The sequence below is a fragment of the Streptopelia decaocto genome (assembly GCF_964273445.1).
Source record: "Streptopelia decaocto genome assembly, chromosome: 1".
NCBI lineage: Eukaryota > Metazoa > Chordata > Aves > Columbiformes > Columbidae > Streptopelia > Streptopelia decaocto.
In genome coordinates, this window is record NC_138663.1 from 112,999,363 (window position 1) to 113,021,009 (window position 21,647).

Here is a 21,647-nt window from a genome sequence, read left to right on the forward strand (position 1 = left end):
TGTGCAGGATAGAGTCACCATCTGCCAACATGACTTGGTACCTTAGGAGTTTTGTTTCTTGCCAAGTGATCAGATTCAGGATGTTGTGGAGAGACTGCAAAGGCTCGTCTTGCTCTCAGGCCATTACCTTTTGCTGCTCGGCCACACAGGCATCAGTGACACTGCCAAGGTGACCTTACACACTTCCAGAATTACTCCAGAGCTCTGGTGGCAAGGGAGAAAGGGCTGGTGCAGTCTCCTGGCTCCTTCTGGTGAAGGGAAAAAGCTCAGGTATGGTAGGCTGGTCAACAGCTGGTGTCACAGCAAGGCTTTGTGTTATGTGATCCTAGGAATCTTTCAGGGTGAAGGCCTGACAGCCTAGGGTAAGATCCACCTAACAAAGTGATAAAGCAGTGTCTCTACCAGCAGGTTCATTTATCTGGCAAAAAGGTCTTTGAACCAGGTGCATCAGGGCAGGGTTACCAGGACTCACAGCTTCTTTTCAGGTGTTTTTTGTTTTTCATAAGCTTTTCCTCGGCCTTTATTACATGGGGTTATTTTCTCCCGAGTGCAGGACTTTACCCTTGCCTGCTTCTTTCAGGCTATTTCTCCAGCCCACCGAGCTCGCCCTGAAGACCAGCCCCAGCTTTCCACCGACCAATCCTCCTCACCTCTAAGTTCAAAACGTATCTTACGGCCAAAGGAGACGTGAAAAGGGGTTGGCTGCCCGCGTTCCTCTCTGTACGCCCCCAGCCCCCACGCTGCCACCAAGCCCCAGTAGCACCGAGCTCACCCGCACCGGGATCGCGGCCGGAGGGAGCCCCCGCGCCTTCCCCTGCCCGTCCCGGGCGGAGGCCGCGGAGAGCGCAGCTGCTCCCCCAAGCGGTCGCCGTGTGGCACGGCGCCCCAGCGGCGCTTGGGCGGGCCGGGGCGTGGGGCGGCTGCGGCGAAAACGCGGGAGGGCGGGTGGTGGTGGTGCCGGCGGCGGCGATGAAATTCCCGGGCTCGGTCCTCGTCTCCCTCGTCCTCTTCGTGGCCGAGACAGCGGCCGCCCTGTGCCTGAGCGGCGCGTACCGCGCGGCGGGGGACCGCATGTGGCAGTGGCTGACGCTGCTCTTCGCCCTCCTGCCCTGCGCGCTGGTGCAGCTCAGCCTGGTCTTCATCCACCGGGACGTCAGCCGCGACCGCCCGCTGGTGCTGCTGCTGCACCTCCTGCAGCTGGGGCCCCTCGTCAGGTCGGTGAGTCCCGTCGCACCCCGTCCCGCCGCCCCTTCCCATCGCAGCCGGCCAGCCGGGGGGACTCGCAGGGACACCTGGAGCGCCCCGGCCTTTGTGCCCTGCGGGCGGGCGCGCCCGCTCCCGGGCGGCCGGTGCTGCTCCACACCGGTGCTAGCCGCGATCACATCCTCCCCAGTCTTATTCCTGAAGCCCGCGAGAGGAGTAATTTCCTTTTAAAACATCCTTAGGGAGAAGCACAGCGAGGGGCGTGGTGCTTTCTGACCTTCAAGCCCCCCCTGGAGGTGCAGGTGGCGGGCGGGATGTGCTGCGCGGAGCGCCTGGCAGAGCCGCTGCCTGGTGGCGGGTTCTTCTCTTGTTTTCTCTCCGTGTGGCTTTTTGCAAATGGTTGTGTTTGTTCATTCCTGGTGTATACAAAACACTTTACTCCAAGGTTGCTTCCAAGAAAAAAAATGAAGGCTTAGCTGCTGGTTTAAAACAGGGGTAGTACCCATCCCACCTGTGCAAATTCAAAATGTTACTTATGCTTTAGTCTGTCTCTTTTTACCAAAAGTGAACTTCTTGCTCCAAATTGCTTTTGAGATTTTTTTTCAACTTCTGACTGAAAATGTCCTTAGGAAAACAAACAAAAACTCAAACAAACAAAATCAAACAAACAACCTCCCCCCCAACAACAGCTTGTTAGGTGAAACATTACAGAGGTGGTGCAACCCGGTGACAAAACATTTGCTGCAGGCTTTCATTTTAAATTTATATTCAAATCTTTTCGCACAGTCTGTCTGTAGTAGAGGTTAGGAGAAGTATCCCCTAATTTTTGAAATTCCTTGACAGTGGAGGAGAGGAAGATCTGTGATGCTCAAACTAACCATCATGAACGGTTTGAATGTTACAGAACATCTTACACTTCACAGAAACATTTAATTCCTCTATAACTGCGTCTGAGGTTTTTTGTTACTGTTTTAAAGAGGTTCAAGCTATGGCTTAACAGTTAAGTTCATGAAGAGCTCTGATTTTCTAAAAGCTACCAACAAAATACCTCCGCATTCTTTGGAAAATAAGAGTGGCACTAAAGAGAAAACAGTTATCAAAGAGAAAATGATGTTCATGACTTTTGTAATTCTCAATGAATTTCTTGAGCTCAGACAAGGAACGTATGTCATGTCAAGCTCCAAAATGGGAAGAAGCAAACGAAGGTTTGTAAGCAACAGCAACAAATTAGAGGATTTTCTTTCTAATTCTGTGGAAGACGCATAAACTTCTGCCTCAGCCTTAACCACTAAGCCTTTCACTTTCTCTTTCTTTCTCAACATCAAGCTTATCTGTTTACAACACAAGTCTCCTCTTGTGCAGAACATGATTTTGGCTGTGTTGGTGAGCTCCCAGATGCAGTAACTACTGCAAAACTAGTGGGTATATGGAAGCCTTCTCTTCTCCATGATGCTGCAGTGTATGAGTGCACCACCAGCTCTGTACTTTTGCCTTTCTCAAAGATTTTCTAACTTAGCATTTTCAGGAGGTTTGAAGATGTTCTGGAAGCGTCACTGTGTGCCTGTGTCGCAGTTCCCATGGCATCCTTTAGGCGCTTTGAATTAATGCACATTAACCTCTCTCCAGACCCAGGATAACTGGAATTATAATTACTAAAAAAAAGGATAGTACATTCATGCAACCTGAAAAACATTTTGCCAGCTAAAGGCTAGAAGGACTCTACAAATTAAGAGTTTCAGAGAAAACAACCTCTCTTTAAATTCAGGGAAATTTGTCTGTTTGTAGGATACAGTACAGAAGTGTGGGAAGGCAAAGTAATTGGTCCAAGACAGATGTTAAAGGTCTTTTTTTCTAAGTTTTGCCTTCCTGTCCACTGCCTCTAAAAATTATTTTATCTCGCAGAAGAGGAAACCAATTGCTTCCCATTGGGTGTAGAACTGCACTGTAAAAGCCATCATGTTCTCAGCCTATGAAATACCTTTCTCTACTTTGTATGGGAGACTTTCTGTCCTGTGTGGACTGGAATACACATGAGTTTGAGGTGATAGCTAGAAGTCAAAATACTATTTGGCTATATCATCATTGCACTGTGGTTTTAACCACTGTAAGCTGAAATGGACTGTTGTCTTTGAAGCCGTATTTTTCCATCCTTTTAGGCAAACCTCTGCTCCTTTGCACCATAGTCCGGCTGCTGTTAGTCATCTGCTACCCCAGTATGAAGCCTCACTCCCCTGTGTTCCTTCTCTCTCATATCTCACTGGCACAGCCCAGGGCCTTTTAGGGAGCGCAGGGTCAAATTAGGTCAAATAGGACACATAGACAGTAGAGCCACCCCAGGCTCTGTCTGCTTGCAGCATCAGGATTAAATGTTAGAGGGCCCGTAGGCTGTGTGAGAGGGTCATGCTCCAACAGAGGACAGTCTGCTTTGACTGGCTTTGAAAAAGCTAACACTGGCTTTTCAACCATCTCTGTTGGGTTCATGACATGATACAGGATGGTTAGTATTTCTCTGTTCAGACTCAAATATTCAAATACCAGTGCGCTGGTTTGCAGACAGCCCATGTACGTTGTGGGAGTTTTCTTCATCATCTTCTTAATAAAAGCTTGACATTTTTTTCCTCTTCCCTTTTCCCTTAAAAAGTTGAGATTTTAGGGAATGGTTTGGAAATATCTTGGCAGGGAAGGAGGGTATTTAGCTTTGTAAGCCAAATGATCCAGCCTATTTTGAATCTTCTGTGTGACAGAGAAAAAAGTAGTCTCTTATAAAACCTTCTTGCCTACCACCACCTTCCCCAAACACCCACACTCCACCTGTTCAGGAGGCACTTGCTGTCCTGCTGCTGCCACTGGAAGCGCTAAAATTAGGAAGCTTCCCTCTTTCTGGAGAGGACTTATGCTGTACTTGGAGAGTGCTGCTAATGCATCCTTTTTTAACTCCTTCTCCCAGTCCATAGGAGTTTCTCTATAAATTCAGAGCTTTTTGTAAAGTAAAATTCCTCCCTGCCTCGGTGGGCTGGCTCTGATCCCCAGGATGCAAGCCTGCCAGAGACTACGCAGAGAGTTGGCTGGAACAAAGTGACTGCAGGTTTCTGGGCACTGTGGGGGATTCTTGCAGCATTTCAGGTTGGTGCCACTCCTTGTGAGCACACTGATTTGTTTGGATGCTTAGAACATATATCTGGATACTTTTAATGGTAAAAGGAGACTCTTTTCCCACATCAAGTAATTTATTACACACACCAAAAAAGACTTGAAACAATAACTTCTGCCAATGAGAGATTTAATACATTTTTTCTTTTCTTTACAGAAGGCCATGATGAGCTTTCTGGCACTGAGATCATCTTGAGATGCCAGGTGCTGCTATAACTCCCAATAAATAATAACTGGAGGTATTTTTGCTAGCATACTGCTCCTCATTTAGCAATTTGTTCCAAGTGCAAACAACACTTCACAAAGGGGGATAGAGAAACCCCTGTTAACTTGTTTGCCCTTTTCTGTTCTGCCAGCACTGGATAGGTCAGGAGCTGAAGTGAGTGATGCAGATTTCCAACAAACTGACTGAACAGTCGGGCCTTACAGTCACAAGCAGCAGGTGTTGGTGGTGTTGTACTGTACAGCTGCTGGATACGGTGGTTCCTTACTCTCTGATTTATTGAAGACAGGGCTGAAGAGGCTGGTGTTAACTTGGCAGTGCTTCCTTCTGATACCAGCTTCATGGAGAGGAAAGCTGAGTGACTACGGGTCTCCTTGAAATTACGGGTTCTTCCTTACAAGAAACATGCAATTTGGAGATGGCCATGTCTGCAGGATGACGAACCTCTCTTGTGAAAAGGTCAAAAGCAAATATAACAGACCCCTATATAGAACACTAATGAATGTTTTCCTCAGATTTTAATGGGACAAGGATATAAACAATAGACTTTTTTTTAATGGGATCTTGGGCTTTGTTTCTCAAGGCATAAGGAGAAGCAATTACATGTGTCTATGGACTGTTAGGACAGCAGTAAAGCAGATGCAGTAGGAAGTTTGCACCAAACTGCCAGGGGGCTGCTGTTAGAGCTAAAGCGAGATTCTGTAAGCTGCAGGAAGTCCAAAAAACCAAACAAAAAACCCCAAACAAACAACAACAAAACAAACAAACAAACCCAACACAATAAAAAAAACCACTTATAGGTTGAAATTATCAGTCACTAATGTCTTGGGCGCCTACTTTTGCAGTTCGAAATCTAATAAGCTATAAAAGCTCAGCTAATGCTTCAGTCACGTTGTGCAGAAGCATTGTCCCTTGTGGTTAGTATTTCTTTCCTAGTGACCTGCTTTATAGTTCAGAATAGCACAGGTCTAAAAGACTTTCTTCTTTGGAGGACTTCCATTGGTAGACTTTACTGTAGGAGATTCTAGCACTAAATTTTACAACCGTTGATGCATCTTCCTCTTTTCCAGATGGGAAGAATATGCCTATACCTTCTTCAGGCTTTTTTTTTTCCCCCTTATTCTTGAGCAGATGTGTTAGGTGTCCAAGATGTGATGAACAGAGAGTCAGTGCAGATGGAAGGTAGAACAATGAGTGAGGAAAAAGCCTTTTTCTGACAGAGGTAAGTAAGTCTGCAGGACTGATAAGTCTTTTGCACACTGCTCTAAAGAAAGGGAGTTATTAAAAATTGAGTCATCAGAGAAAGCTGCTTGTATGTTTGTAATGAGCTTGTGTGGATAAGTCTCCCAAGTAGATGTTTGCTCTTGGAGCCCTTGTTGGCTGTGGGAAGTTCCTTGTTGTCATTGCCTGCTCCCTCTTCACACCACCATTATTTTGCCTGTGTTTAAATCCCACACATCCATGATTAAAAGAGGGAATGAGGTGCTTGCCCTCAGCAGACATATAAGGATAGGATTATTCCTCCTACTGACTGTGTAGAAGACAAATTTGTTGCAGCTGATTCACTCTTTGTAGGCACTGTCAGGATCCTTGAAAAAGTATAGCGCTCCTTTCTGCCAAGATTTGACAGCAGGGGAGAAAGCAGCACTGTATTTTTCTTACCTTTTAACTTTCATTGTAGAAAGTAGATCTGACTTTTTTTTTTTTTTTTTTTTCTTCAAAGTAATTTTAGTTCCTTCAGAGCCAGCACTGCAACTGTCATTGCTTCACATGCAAAGAAACCAGCCAGCAGCACGCCTGCTGTTAATGCCATGTGAATGAGGATCTGTTGAAAGGGCCCTAAACATCACTGCATTGTGGAAGATGGATTGTGTAGAAGTTGGCATCTCCCATTCCTGTCCCTCCAGAGCAGAGCAACAATGAGCAGTGAGCAACTCAAACTTCTGGGGAGTTCCCTGTTCTGTAGCAGTGTTTGTAAGTGTGGAGGAAAACTGGCTTGAAGCAGTCACCTGCTTGCATTGTCTTTCAGTTGGGTTTCACGCTAAAAAAGAACAAGCCGGTTCATTTAAAGACAACTTTTCTGAACGCATTTCCTTGACAAAGTCGTAATGTGGTGCAGGTACGTGATCTGAATTGATTGTTCATCACTGTTCTGCATTCTTCTCACCTGGATGGTTCTACAAAAGCTTATGCCCCTCTTACACTTCATTATTTAAACATTTAGACTGGTGCTCTTTCTAGTGTAGCAGCTGCCAGTCTGCTCCTGTTTGAAGCTGTTGCTTGGGCAGTGGCACGACTGAGAGTCTTGAGTACATTGGTTGTTGGCCCCAGAAGGCATGATCTCCGGAGGCAGTCTTGCAGGGGATGGGCGGAATGTAATTACTGATGTAATCTGAGTGCTTGCACATACGATTTTTATTACTCTCTAAAAGTTCCCTTTGGCCCTAAAGTTTGTTCGTCAGACCATTCATTTTGCCTTGTGTTTGCTTTTCTATACAGACATAAAATTTCCCATCACAAATGATATACTGCTACTTAATAATAAATACAAAGCAAATGCTTGCTCTAAAACCCTACATTTTGTTGATTATAATATTTGCTATAATCAGGAGTCTCACGAATCTTATAGTCTCTTTTATGGGATTACTGCTTATTTGTTAGATGGGTCCCTAGACTCTATCTGCTTCTAATCACACACGGTGAGAGTTCAGAGGCTGATGTTGAGATCTCATTTTCCGTAATAGCTTCAGAGTTGCCCTCAGCTCAGGATGAGTAGATGGCTGTGAATACTAAGTGAGACAGAAGTGTTCTGGGATTTTTTTTTTTTTTTGGAATAAAATCAATTTATTCATTTCAGAATCTCTGTTGGCTTCATGAACTGTTGTGCTTTATTCATTTTTCACACTTTACTTTTGGCTTTGTGGATTCTTTCACATGGAACGAGACTGGCAGGGACTGAAAATATTAACAAGGGGAAAATAGAAAGTAACCACTGTGAATGGAGCCTGCAGCGCACAAGGCACTTCCAATAGCTTTAGTGATAATAGTAGCTGAAGCCTAGTTAATCAAGGATAGTACTACAGGATCCTAAAACTGTTCATCTAGAGCAGGTGAAACTTCCTAGTGGTCCAGTAAGGGGAAAAATGAAATCGAGTTTATTAAAACAAAAATCAGTGTGCTTTTATTTGAATTTCTGTCAGTGCTGCTTTACAATTCAGTCTGTGAGTTTTCCCCTAGAAGGCTGTGTTAGGCTCTAACTTAACAATTGTTGAAGAAAATCAAGCTGAGAAGGAAACGAGAGTTCAGAGTCTCAGACGTGTAGTTCCATGCTTTGTGATTGTGAGATATTTTTAAATAGAAGAAAAGCCTTATATGTGCATTACAAAAACTCACTGGTCAAATCTAACCTGTCAGAGACTCAGAGATGCTGTGTTCTAGCAAGTGTTACCTACAGAGGCAAGCAGGTAGAGGCGATGAACCCCAGCAGGTGCTATAGAAGGAAAGAAGACAGCTCAGTCCTCGTCAGAGATTGATGCCTATGAGAGAAGAAGATGCCATGGGAGTAGATGTGACCAGAGCTGGTGCTGCAGGTCACCCTTGCAGTGGAGGTTTCTCTTCCCCAAGCTTCTCTCTGGGCTGGAAGCCAGCCCTCACCTGTCTTGCTTGTTGCTCACACTGCAATTGTTTTTCTTCTTGAGGTCCATACCAGTCTTAGGCATAAAAGAGAATACAGGTTGTGTCTGCACTGGGTTTGGGCTTCTAAGGGTTTTACTTTTTAGTAGTCAATGTCATTTATCATTTCTGGTCCTGCTGTATATGGACTCCTCCACAGCAGGCCTTGTATTTTATGCAATGTGACAGAAAGACTGTTTCTTTCCTCTCCCTTCCCCCTCAGCTTGTGACTTCTTCTGTACCTCAGTATATCCTTGCTTGTTATTACTTCCCAGACAAAGCTAATTGTTCTGCTTTGTTTTTTGGGTCCTGCTTCTTGCCTAAGCCCATCCTTGACACCTTCATAGCCAAGCAACTCTCTCAAAATATTTTTTATGAAGTTTTTGCCAAACTGAAAATAGGCATTGGAAGGAAGTTTCAGAAACTTTCCTTTCATAAATGTGTCTGGGGCTGTATTATCCTCTTTAATACTGAAGGAGCCAACTTGTCCTTGTTGCTACAGCATTTGCTGCTGCTGCCAACCCCTTTAGCCCTTTTCCATTCCTTCCCAAATGTATGGCTTATTATATGTGCATGGGTAGAGGCAGCTTGTATTACAACAATATGTAATTTAAGAATAGAAATGGATGTGCTGGCACCTCTTTTTTTGTTTGGAAGTTAGTCAGTGGTGAGTTAGACCTATATAAACAAGAGGGTTTGGTCCACCTGGGTTTGAAGTACAAAGAGCTGCAACAATTGGAATAATTGCATCTTCTTATTTAGAATATTTTTGCAAGATTGTGTTTAATATTCCTTAAACAGTGCCATAAATGTAAGCAAACATAAGGACCAAAGCTCCTATTTCTCTGTCTTTTAAAAAACTTTATATCCAGAGCTGTGAGGCTCTAAACTGCTTGTTCTTGTTACTGCTGCTATGGCTTGTGTTTTGGGACCCTTCCTTGGTAAAGCAAGGCCTAGAGTCCAACTGTTTGAGATGTGCATGTGTACCCTGAGCTTCTCCCCAATGTCCGAGATTGTTTGTATAAGGTATAAGAAGTGGTTTTATTGCCATGTCACAGATGTACAGATAACACCAAGAGACAGACAGGAAAATCTAAAGAAACACTTCCAGTTTGGGTCCTAGGTTGGGAGCCTATGAATACTGTAGTGGATGAGTAGTGTAATGACTTCAATGGGGCAGCAGAGAGCAAGAGCAGCTCATAGGAAACAATTAAACCACCTCCTGTGTCAGAGTACTACAGACAGCCCAAAGGGCACTGCCAGATTCTTATCCTCTAGTTTCATGTAGTTCATGTTTTAAAGGGTGAAATCTGTACATTCAAAATTTACCAAGATAAAATGTACAGGCTTTGCTCTGTGAACAGATTACTTAGTACATGATGGGAAGACCTATGCTTTTCTTTCTTTTTTTTTTTTTCCCTGTTACTCTATTTACTGATTTGCTTGTAGGTGTGTGGAAGTCTTTTACATTTACTTCCATGCTGGCAGAGTTGAAGAGCCCTATGTCAGCATCACGAAGAAGAGGCAGATGCCCAAGGATGGGTACTCAGAAGAGATCGAGAAGGAAGTGGGCCAGGCTGAAGGAAAGCTGTGTACACACAGATCCGCGTTCAGCAGGGCGTCTGTGATCCAGGCATTCCTCGGCTCAGCGCCCCAGCTCACACTCCAGCTCTACATCTGTGTCCTGCAGCAGGAGATCACGGCTGCCAGAAGTAGGTAGAGCTGTTGTTATCACCTCTGTGGTTTGGTGGGAGGGAGAGGAGAAGGGTCAGCAGTCAGGTGTAGCCGCCCTGGGCAAGAACCAAACATATCACAATAGATTTCATGTCCCTGACAGCTTTCAATGGTGATGTTGTTCTCAGATTTATCATGGTTTAGCCTATGATGCTTTCTGTAGCATACTTGGGTTGCTGTAAAAACTTTAGTTTGATAAGTGGCCATTATGGCATGAGAGGGAGGCAGCTGGAAGGATTATCTTGTCTGCATGAAAAAAAAAAGATGTACCACTTTTCCACATTGTTTTTTGAGCAAACATTCTGGAAAATTCCTTGGGGCACAGTGTACAGTACGTTTTGCCATGCTGCATTAAGGAAGGTGTACTTTCAGGAATGCAGTTTCAAATATGGACTGAGGATGTGAACGGTCTTATGCCAGACTGAATTTGGAATCAAAATGCAGGATGCAATAGGCTGGAGTGTAGATGTGGACGTCTCACCTGTGGACCCAAGCTGTTAAGCCTTCGCCAAGCAGTGCTGCACCACATCTCTCTTACCATGGGACTCTGAATCTTGCTCCAAAAAGTGCTGCAGCTCCTTGAAAAAAAAGTCTTAATTTTCTGGCTGGCTGCTAACTGAAGAACCTACTTCAGCTGGTTGTAGGACCATCAGCTTTTTGGTGAAAAAAAAAAAAAAACTTTGGCAGCTGTGTGAACTGGAGGTGTGTTTCCACGGAGATACAAAATAGCCTTTGTTATGTTCCTGAGGCTCTAGGAGGCCAGGGGTCTTTCTCAGCCAGGGAGGCTGAGGCTGGGGTGACATGTTATGAATATGAACGCTTTCTTCAGTTCTGGTGCCTTAGGTGGCTGTGTACCAAGGTAAGGAACTAAGTGTTTTGGAGAAGCCTTTATAGAAACATCAGGGTACTCCCCTCAACTCAGGGGATGGAAAACTTTAGTATACCAGTGAGTGAGTCAGCACATAAAGATATTACAACAGGTTACGGCCTTTATAGAAAAGTACTTGTTTAAGGTCATAGTGGTAGTTACTTGAAAGACATTGCTCCTGACAGTTTCTGAGTACTTCATTGCTAAGGTTGGCTTTTTGAATAACCATGGCATCTGTGGCACAGGATGAGAACCAAGCAGCTGAATCCACTACTGAGCAGTGCAATTAGCAAAATTCCTGTTCACTTTGGTGCTGATGACATTTGCTGGAGAAAGGTCATATTTCTATTATATTTCTTCTATTACTGTTGTTGACCTTACTGGTCATGATTTCCAAAGAGAAGTGCTGTGTTCCAGATGGTTAAGGTATTGGGTATTTAATAATTATTTGTAACACCCTATTACTTCTGACTTTATCGGTCACTGCTGAGATAAATTCTGAATTACAGACTAATAAGTGACCTTCTGTGGGTGAAGTGAAACAACCAGAGATAAGCTGGCTCATCAGGGAGTTCAGTAAACCCACCAGCAATTGCAGTAGTCACCTCATGTCTCCCAGGAGCCATCTCCATAGCAGGTGTGATTCTAAAATATAGAAATTAAAAGAAAAAGTGATTTAGGAACAATGGCAATGTCTGTTAAAGCTCATTCGTCAGAAAAAAAAACAAAACCCAAGAGTCCTAACCATATTCCTCTTGTGTGTATTTTACTTTGTGAAATATTAAGACTTTCTGCAACCTCTTTAGCCAACTTATTTCTGTGGTAGTACTTTTTGTCCATCAGTATTATTCATCCTCAACCAGCATTATTCAGTCTCCCGAGTCTATGGGAATGATACGTAGCACAGTTCATCTTGTTGTTTATGTGTACACAAGGATTCTCATGTATAAGGACATGACTACAACCATTTGATCTTGCAGCATTGTCCAAGTAATTTAACAGCTGGTCCAACTCTTTCACACTTCAGATGTCTTCAGCTTCCCTATTCTTTGACACTGGTCCTCCAAAGTGCACACTCTTTTCCATTTCTCTGTGTTATAATTATCACTGTCTTCTTGTATTTTGATTTCCACACTTTTTTGTCTTGTGTCCTCATCAGTCTCTTATTCTCTGGATTCCTACACTGCTCCATCTGCTATTCTGTGTAAATTCTGCTTGGTTGGTATCACCTGTGAACCTAAAGCTGTTCACCATCGCTCTACATAGTTGGTTTGTCCCTTTCAAGATCTGTTTGAAACTCATTAGTGATTCCAACATTGAATAAAATATTTCTGAAAAAAGTATGCCTATGTCTAGCCCTTTTCAACCTGAGCCATTCTGCATCTTTCTCTTGTATTTCATGGTATTTGTTAATTTCTCTGGATGTTTTCTACTGGATGATCAGATTCTTGCCAGTGCCTGGCATTCTCCAAAATTGTCATTTCACTGTCTACCAAGAATGTAAGATCAAGAGAACTAAAAAGTATTGCAAAAGCAGGACACAGCCTCTAGGTTAGTGATGAAAGATGTAAAGCTTTAGTGATTGTTCTTCATGAAATGTATAGAAATGTTGTTGGATGAAATGCAACACTGGAAACCCACATGTGATAGCGTAATCTGAGTCCTGGTTCTAGACATCCAGCTCTTTGTTTGGTTACAGCGTAACTGGGAAGAAGTTCCTGACTTGTTACTGTATGAAATGCCCATTCCCAGAACAGACACTGAAGGATGCACATTTGAGCTTCACCCTGGACGAAATCCTTCAGCATCTGCTGGTACCATCTGTTGCCTTAGGGCCAGCTACAGCCTTGCTTCGGAGTGGTGGCTGACATTAGGCTCCGGTCCACTTAGGTACTGTTGGGCAGCTACCAGGACCTCTTAAGTAGTACTACCTGGAGAAGCACAAGGCCAGGAAGTACCAAAAAGACCTGAATTAGCTTTAATTACAAAAACAGCTAGCTGGAGATGGGAGATGTGTGACTTGGCCTCTTACCCTTGAAAAATGGCCGGTTCTCAGCGTGCAGTACTGAATGCGGAAGATGTGCTTCCGTTTAGAGTGATGTTTTTGTAAGTTGAAAGTTTTTGTGCTATTCACAGCAGTCAGGTTATCTTTGTCAAGTGCTGCTTACAGCCATAAAATAATGTTCAAAAGGTGGATTTCCTACTATTTGAAAATAAAATTATTCTGCTGAAAAATGTACTTTTTAATTTTTAAATGAAAATTTGTAGCCACGACTGCCATCTTCAAGAATAGAAGCTTTGGGTTTATGATTTGTTTCAGTTTGCTGGTGCTGGCAGTGTCACTTTCTTAATGTTCATGAACTGCACTTTGTTGGTGGTCTTACCAGATATATTAACAAACTTCTACAGTTGCTTCTCTTCAACTCATTAAGCTCTGACCACAGAATACTTTTCTCATTGTATGAGCAACATACTTTGAGTACTTTTTGAATATGAATAGTTGTTTTTAAGTATTGGAATTATATCTTAAGCCAAAAAAAAATATTGTGTCTAGGTGCCTTGCCCTGAGTAACAAAATAAGTGCCCTTGTTTTTCAAGGGTTCTGATTGTCAGTTTAGAAAAATACAGTTTATGTAATAGATAACTTATGATTCTTCAGCTGAATGTAAGGTTTCAGTAATAGGTATGAATGAGGTAGCTCATCTAGAGCAGATTTCACTCTCTGAGCAATATCTGAAGTGGGAAAGACCAGGTCTTGAAAAGACTTGAAACATAATAATAATAATAATAATAAGAAGAAGAAGAAGAAGAAGTACAACAGTGTCTCTCTCAATGGCTGTGAATGTGCACCTCAGATTTGTGAGAAAAGTACAGCTTGCTGGGAGTAGGCAGGAAGAAGAGAAATGCCGCCTTTATGAGGACTGCTACAGGATTTGGGACTGTTCAGAAGATGCTTTGCCTTTTAAATTTTCACTTCTTTGCTTGCTCAGGATGACTAAAAGCAACAATAATGTCATCCTCCCACATTTTCCTTTGTTGTTGCTTTAAATCATCTTTCTCACAAATTTAAAAGTGATGTTTTAACTGAAGGTTTGGTGGCAGTACTGAGCTTTTGAGAAAGGAGCAGGATGGGACGACCAGAGTCAGCATGACCTAGTTTCTATCAATGGACAAATGCTTATTTTGAAGGCTTGAGTTTTTAAGACAAGTTTGAGATTAATATAGAATCCCTAAAATGAAATTGGGTAGTAAGACAGATGTTTCAGCTTATCAAAGCAGAAAGCAGGCAGAGTTCCAGGGCATCAGCACCCTGTCCCCAGTGGGTAGTTGTGGTTTTTTTGTTTGCTTTTTGTTTCTTTAACTCTGATGATACTCTTTTGCCTCATTAGCTGATGGAAGTTACTTGTTCTTTCACAGTTCTAGAGCCAGCTCAAAACTACAGAAAGATTTTTGTAAAGAGCCACAGGAAATCAAGCAGTGTTCTTGACTGCATTCACTTACTCTTCTGCTTTCAGCCAATGTTGTTCTAAAACATAATATTTTAAAATTGTCCTATCAAGTATGTTGCTGTAAGAAAAAACATTTAAAAACTTCTATTAAAAATTTAAGTGTTGAACAAGCAAATACATAACCATTTTCAGAGAATATATGCACCAACAAATTGGCATGTACAAAATTGCCATATAAAATGGCAAATGTTCTACAGCTTACTGAGTGCTATTGGAAAATTAGATGTAAAGGACTGATTAATTCTTTTCCAAAGCTCAGAGGTGTTTGAGGATCAGGGTGGGAGAGAGTTTAGCTGAAGTGATAGAGAAAATCCTGTTAGAAAGTTGTTATAGATTGCAAAATACACTTGTTTCTTTCAAAATCATGCTTAGAAATTAATAATTTTAATTAGAAAAAAAAACGTGATCATCATGACCATATAGCTATGGCAAAGCAGGGAGTCCATGTCATTTATAGGATATTGACACATAAACTAATTGAAGGCTGCAGAAAGTGCTGATTGCTAAGCATTGCAAAAGTAATTGATATAATCAAGAATTTTCTATTCTGATTATTTTGTTTTATCTGATGCAATATAATGCCCTGTAGCATCACAGTTGGCTTCGCTGAAACTTTCTAAAAGAAACAACTGAATCATTTTTACTATGCTTAACTCATTTGCATTTGAAATGTTCCTTGCATGCACTAAATGCTAAGATTGAAACTAAAAGTATTGATTAGGGGTGCCTAAAACTAGTCCCCTAAATCAGCTGTTCACCATGTTGGTACAAATTGTGAAGAAAGTATGCAAATGCTAACAAAACCGTGGGCAGTGAGCACTTCTGAACATCAAAGTACTTCTCTACGAATGCTTATTCTGTGCATCCAGAGTTCTTACACATCTGTACCCGCTTAATGTTGCAAGACAAGACTCCCTTCTGCAGTGCCAGAAAGCTTTTTTCCTGCTGCTTCTGGAGAGGAAGCCAGGTAACAACTGTCTTCCACCTCCACTTTCTGCAGAAATCAAATGCTGTAAAACCTTCACATGGGGGATTCTCGGTAGATGGAAGACACTAAAAGTTGACCTGAATTTAAAGGCATTTTTAAAAGGAGTATTGTTTTTAAAAGTGTGATATAGATACATGTATGAGGAAAATAGATGCGTAGTGTTGACAGGCAAGCAAATTTCTGTCTACACCGGCAGAAAAAGTGCAGATGGTTCTGGGTTTAAATTCCTTTGGTTTTCAATTCTGAGCTCCATCGCAGATGTATTGTTTGAGCTCAGACAATTTGCTTCAACATAGAACTTCACAAACACTGAGGTATCTGCACGCTCAAGTAACTCCAAAATTTCAGCCCCTGTTTCACAGTCCATCATCTGTGCAGAGGGGGAGCAGCACCCCTGTGCCTCATGGGGTACTCTGAGAGTTTGAGAGCAACTTACTCTTATGACTGAGCTGTATAATTACCAAAGAAAGTATATGTATGAACAGCCCTGGGCCGGGGGAAGAGGAAGAGACACTTGTGATTGTTAAGTGCCTTTTTTTCTTTCTAGCTACTCAGAAAAGTGACAAATGGGGGCCAAAACAGGAGGTGGGGTTAGAGCAAGAACCCAGAAGTGTATACAAGGAATGTTTTTGTTTGTTTTGATATTGTTTTGTTGTTGTTGTTGTTGTTGTTTGGTGGTTGTTGTTGTTTTTGTTTTGTTGGGGAGGGAGGATGGATTTTTGTGGTTGGTTTGGTTGTTTTTTTGTCATTGCACCCTTCTGGGAATTCCCTGGAGAGCTGTGAAGACAACTACATCTTTGCACTGCTCTAATGCAATGTCTTTAACTTCTGCTAAGCTGAAGGTCCTGATTGTCTTTTCTCTTTGTAGGTATTTTTATGGTGCTTTCTCTCCTGTCAATTGTATATGGTGCCTTACGCTGCAACATCCTGGCTATTAAGATTAAGTATGATGATTATGATGTCAGCGTGAAACCGGCTGCCTACCTCTGCATATTCCTGTGGAGAAGCTTTGAGATTGCTACGCGGGTTACGGTGTTGGTCCTTTTCAGTTCAGTCCTTCAAATCTGGATTCTCCCCGTTGTGCTCGTGAATTTCTTTGGTTTTTTCTTCTACCCGTGGATTCTCTTCTGGCAAAGCAAGTCCCCATTTCCCGAGAACATAGAGAAGGCATTGAGCAGGGTCGGCACCACCATCGTCTTGTGCCTTCTCACCTTCCTGTACGCCGGCATTAACATGTTCTGCTGGTCGGCAGTACAGGTGAAGCTCAATGATCCTGACTTAATTAACAAATCCCAAAACTGGTACCGACTGACTGTGTATTACATACTGCGATTCATTGAGAACGCATTCCTCCTGCTGATGTGGTACATTTATAAAACTGATATCTACCTGTATGTCTGCGCCCCGTTGTTGGTCTTGCAGCTCCTGATAAGTTACTGCATGGCTGTCCTCTTCATGTTGGTGTTTTACCAGTTCTGCCACCCGTGCAAAAAGCTTTTCTCATCCAGCATTTCTGAAGGTTTGCTGTCCTGTTTCACGTTCCTCTGCTTTATTTGCAAGCCTGCCAAATCCACCGTACTGACAAACAAGGCTGAGGTGAAATCTCCTGAAAATACTGATGAAGCATGGAGCAGTAGCAAGACAATAGATTCTCAAAAGGGGAATCTTCATCAAAGTGTTTCTTCCAATGCCTGGTACAACTGAAAGCAAGTAGGTGCCTTTGAAAGGTGGCAGATCACCTGCTGGGAAGGTCGTGTATCTTGGTCATCGTGTCTTGTGGATGGGATTTCTTTCTTGCAGGTGTGGCACTGCATGATGACTGACAAGCCTACCTTTTTAGAAAACTTAGTGTACGAGTATGTGTATCTGTGTGTGTTTGTGTATGGAGAGCAATCATTGTTTGTAGACTTCTGTTTCAGAATTTTTTGCACATAGGTTTATTATCACATGCTTATTTTGAAATCATTATAGGAGACATCCTTCAATAACTGGCTTGATGCTCATCTTACTCAGGAAATCTGTGGATGGAAGGAAATGCATTTTATTTCAGATAGGATCTCATTCTGGCATGCCACCCTAGCATGGAAATAGTGCATAGACCTTGACCATGTATTGACTGTAGCTGTGGTCTGCTTTGATCAAATTGCAGACTTTTTTATACTTTAATCAGTGTAATGAGATAATACTTCTCCCTGTGGTTTAAGAATTGGACTTCTGCAACGCACTGTAATCTAGGTTGCCAAGAAACAGCCAATTAGCCAGCCAGCAATAATGCTGTTACTGAGAACGGACAGAGGAGTTACTGGCTTTGCACTGTTTTACCCTTCATATTTGCTGCTTGTTAGTAAGGGAATTAAATTTAACACATTAATTGTGATGTTCTGGAATAACTGTTTTTTTCTGACATTATCATGTATCTAATACTTCATTTGTGATATTCTGGTATTAGGGTGGTGTTCACTTTATATAACTTTAAATATCAAGAAGCTGGGCAGATAGTGTGAACTGATCATGCAGGCGTTCTCCAGAGCACATCTCCAGGGAGTGTTTCAACCCATCTTAAAACATCCTCTAAGGCAGGTGATATAAATAATTCTCTGGAGACCTATTAGTCAGTGTTAAGCAGATGCCTCATCAATTAGTTTTGGCTGTCTCCCTTTTAGATGGCTGAAGCTCAGAGATGAGCACTGCCCTGATTGTCAGGGGGTTGATAGTACACCCAGCAGGCAACTCAGTGACTTGTTGTGTGGGGACAGAAGACACCGAGTCCTTCTTTTTCAGACTGTGATATATCATGATTAGTTTAGTATCAGTAGTTCAAAACCCTCTACCTTCTTTACCTCAGAAGTATCACAGGCTTGAAATCTGAAAGAGGAAATGGAAGTCATTGACTTTTGTTCTGTGCACTATATCACCACAGATAACAGTTTCTGTATCTTGCAAGAATTTAGTGGAAATACACACACAAAAAAAAAACCTTGAAAAATTATGTGAAAGCTTTTTGCACTTTGTTTTATTAACACCTTGCATTTCTTTTGAGTATTACATATTATGGCTGCTAGTGGACACAAATAATTCATGACACAAAGCATCTCCTAGTATCCTAAGCTTAGCCTCCATCCTATCATTACAGAGGATGTGAAGTTCTTCAGTGGGGCTGACATCAGCATCATTATATTAGAAGTGTCTCAAGTTTGGGTTTGAGGTCATTTATAATGAAATATGTCACATGCAACGCTGCAAAGAGCTAAGCTGGCTTTTTTTTTTCTTTACTACACTGTAGATGAATGTCTTAATATTTCTGTTTTATAATGGAGTTATGTTTTTATTTTGCTTAATATGTGTCTGTGTGTGGTGTGTGTGTGTAGATCTCACTGAATTATTGGTGGGTGGCAGTGGGAATTTTTTGCCTGAGCTTGCTATTGGAGTGTACCTCACGTATCTGAGAAGGGCATCCAGCATCTCAGTTCTAATTTCTCTCTCTGAGAAGCATAGAACAGTGAAATGACTCCTTGAATACACTACAGTATTTCTCTGTACTTCTGTATGTAGACGTACAGTATAATTTTTCTCTGTATTTTTCTAGGTGTAGAAGAGTATTTCAGATTTTTTTTCTTTTTTAAGTACTGAGTTAAAGGAGCAAGTGAGAATGTAACCATTGCTTCCAAACCTGCAGAGTTCAGCACATGAAGCCAAATTTTCAGCTGATCTTAGCTAAAACTGAGCATCTGACTTTATAGTTGGATGCTTATCAATGATGAGGGAATTATGGTTGTTGCCTATCTATGGATGTACCTAGGTATGAAATGTTAGCCTTTGGGAAAAAAAAAAAAAAAAAAAAAAAGTGGCTTCATAGATAGAAGCACTTCGTACCTGAAGAGAGAGCTCTCAAATCCTTAAAGCAGATGTTAGATACTGTAGGTGATTTTGCTATTTGGAAACAGTGGAAGCTTCACAAACCTCAGCCGGTGAAATGCTTGTGCTATAGTGAAGTCAACAGTGGGAGAGTTACACAGCCAGGAGTCCCATATGTATACATAGGGAGTCCTGTTCAACTTCATGTACCAATAATGAAGACAACTGTATATGCATATTTTTAGAGAATGTGCCATATTACATCCTAATTTTATACCAATCTCATGAAGCACATGTTCTAAGAGAAAGGAAAATTGTGTGGGTTACATTACTGTCATATAGTGTTGCCTTAGTTGTGCAAACTAACCGAATACAGTTTAAACACTCTGTGAGGCCCCATGAGGGCTGTTGCTTTTGCTGTCCCTCATGTCACCATAGCATGGAGGGCAGATTAAGTAACAGCATTGATGCTCTATGTATATGTTGATCTAGCTGTGCTGCCACTGCTGGTAGAAAGAGTGTATGAAAGGGAGTCACAGAGACAAAGATGTTGTGTTAAGACTGGTGTTTAAAGGACAAGCTTATTTTTCTGAAGTGTTTTGTAATTCTAGGAGAGGCAGTTTTGCTCAGGATAGTGACAGTCTAGGCAGTGGTGTTACCAGTACACCCAGTGGCTGCACTGAGAGGATGGTATTAGCTACAAAGGATGTAATGCATATGAATGACTGATCTATTGCTGCAAGTTTACTGTGGTTTTATTCTCCTCAATGAATATTAGAGGTGTATGTGTTTAGTGGAAGGGTATAGGGCTACTGTTAAAAACTGCTCACTTGAGTAGTCTCGAGTCACACAAAGGATTGCTCAATAAAGATTATCCATGTGTATAAGAGTATGCAAGATCTAATACATAGGTTTTATTTTATACTTGTAAAAGAACACCAATTAAAATGTTGAAACACCTCCTTTAAGTTGTGTTAGTCTTCTGCTTTCAAAAATCCAAGGTAAAGGTTATACAGCACACTGTTATGTTACCATGCAGTGGAAGAAATCTTTTCAAGTTGATCTGACAGAAGAATAAGCTGTGATTGATTGGGAATTCCTTTTCATCCAGCCAGTGGTACTTCCAATGCTGTTCAGCTGGGTGGGGTCTCAGCAGAAAATTTTGTAGTAGGCAGGCAGTTTAAGAGACCAGTATCCTAGCAGACAAGATCAGTATAACTTATTTCTTGTCAGAATGAGAATATTTAGTTGGCTTACATTGGGAATCAGAAAAAAATCATTACCTTATATAGGATCTTGTAACTTTTTCCTGTGCTCTTGTTTCATGCCCATCTGGATTTAGCATGCGCTTTTCTCTGACCTTGGGAATAGCCCGCAAAATCCACACTGAGGACTACTGTGGGGACACATGAATGCATAAAAACTTTGTAACATGTTTAAGTGTTTGTAAATTTATATACATATAATATATATGTAGCTTTAAAATACAGGTGTAAATAGATACATTGTAACAAGTTGTAATGCGTGCGCGTCACTTAAATGAGGAACAGTAAGAAATGGTTTCAGAAGTCCTGGTGGCAATGGACACCACTATCTGCAAGTAAGAGCTGCGCTCTCTAAAACATAGAATGTAATTAATCCTTTCTAACAGACATTCTTTTTAGTCTCTAGGGATGATTTTTAAGTGAATATCCAGAATATTTATTTTTTTGAATCAAATGTATATTAAAACCTCAATGAAAATTTCAGGTTTAGGCACAATGTTGATAACTTGGTTTTAACACAGTTCCTTAAGGAAAAACTGATATGACCACACTGTTTCTCTGTCAGCCTTATACGTATCAAACTCACTGGACATGTTAAAACTGAATTCTTCTGAGGACAGATACCTGAGGAAATAAAACAGGCTTATACAAGCTTTGTGAAGACTATCAGCTTCCAGGAGGAAAAGACGGGAATTGATAAAATGATCCTACTGATAAGAAAGGTTTTGGCATGAGCAATCTTCTTTGGCCTTCTGGCTGACGACTTAGCAAGCCAAGCAACTGGCATGTTATAAACCTGTGTGTCACTTAGGGATCCACACACCTGCTACCTCTTGCCCTTGACATGAAACAGGAGGACTAGGAGCTGTGGGGATGAAGAGATGCAGAGAGGAAGAGGACAACATAGTAAAGTCATGGGAGGTAATAGGAATAACTTCAGTTTGAAGGATGCAGTGTGGACTCTGCAGGACACTCTACTTTCTGTGTTGTTCCATTGACTGCAGAACAACTTATTCAAAGTAAGTTTCTAACCATTCTAATAAAAGATGAGGTTCTGTTAGACTTAAAAAATACATGACAACTACAATGAACTTTTTTTAAAAAACAGTGATTACTTACAAGCCAATCCAGTGACATTTGCAGCCTGGCTTAGAATTGGTAAATACTTGGGGTTGGTAAA

The 21,647-nt window shown here is 41.8% G+C and overlaps 1 protein-coding gene across 1 annotated transcript; it reads left to right on the forward strand.

The window, feature by feature from the left end:
* Positions 1–935: 935 nt before the first annotated feature.
* On the forward strand, positions 936–20,162 carry XK (X-linked Kx blood group antigen, Kell and VPS13A binding protein). The gene is made up of 3 exons (XM_082057915.1): positions 936–1,214; positions 9,698–9,960; positions 16,216–20,162. The coding sequence occupies exons 1-3, from the start codon at positions 970–972 to the stop codon at positions 17,049–17,051; spliced, it is 1,344 nt and encodes a 447-aa protein (XP_081914041.1). The 5' UTR covers positions 936–969; the 3' UTR covers positions 17,052–20,162.
* Positions 20,163–21,647: the final 1,485 nt, after the last annotated feature.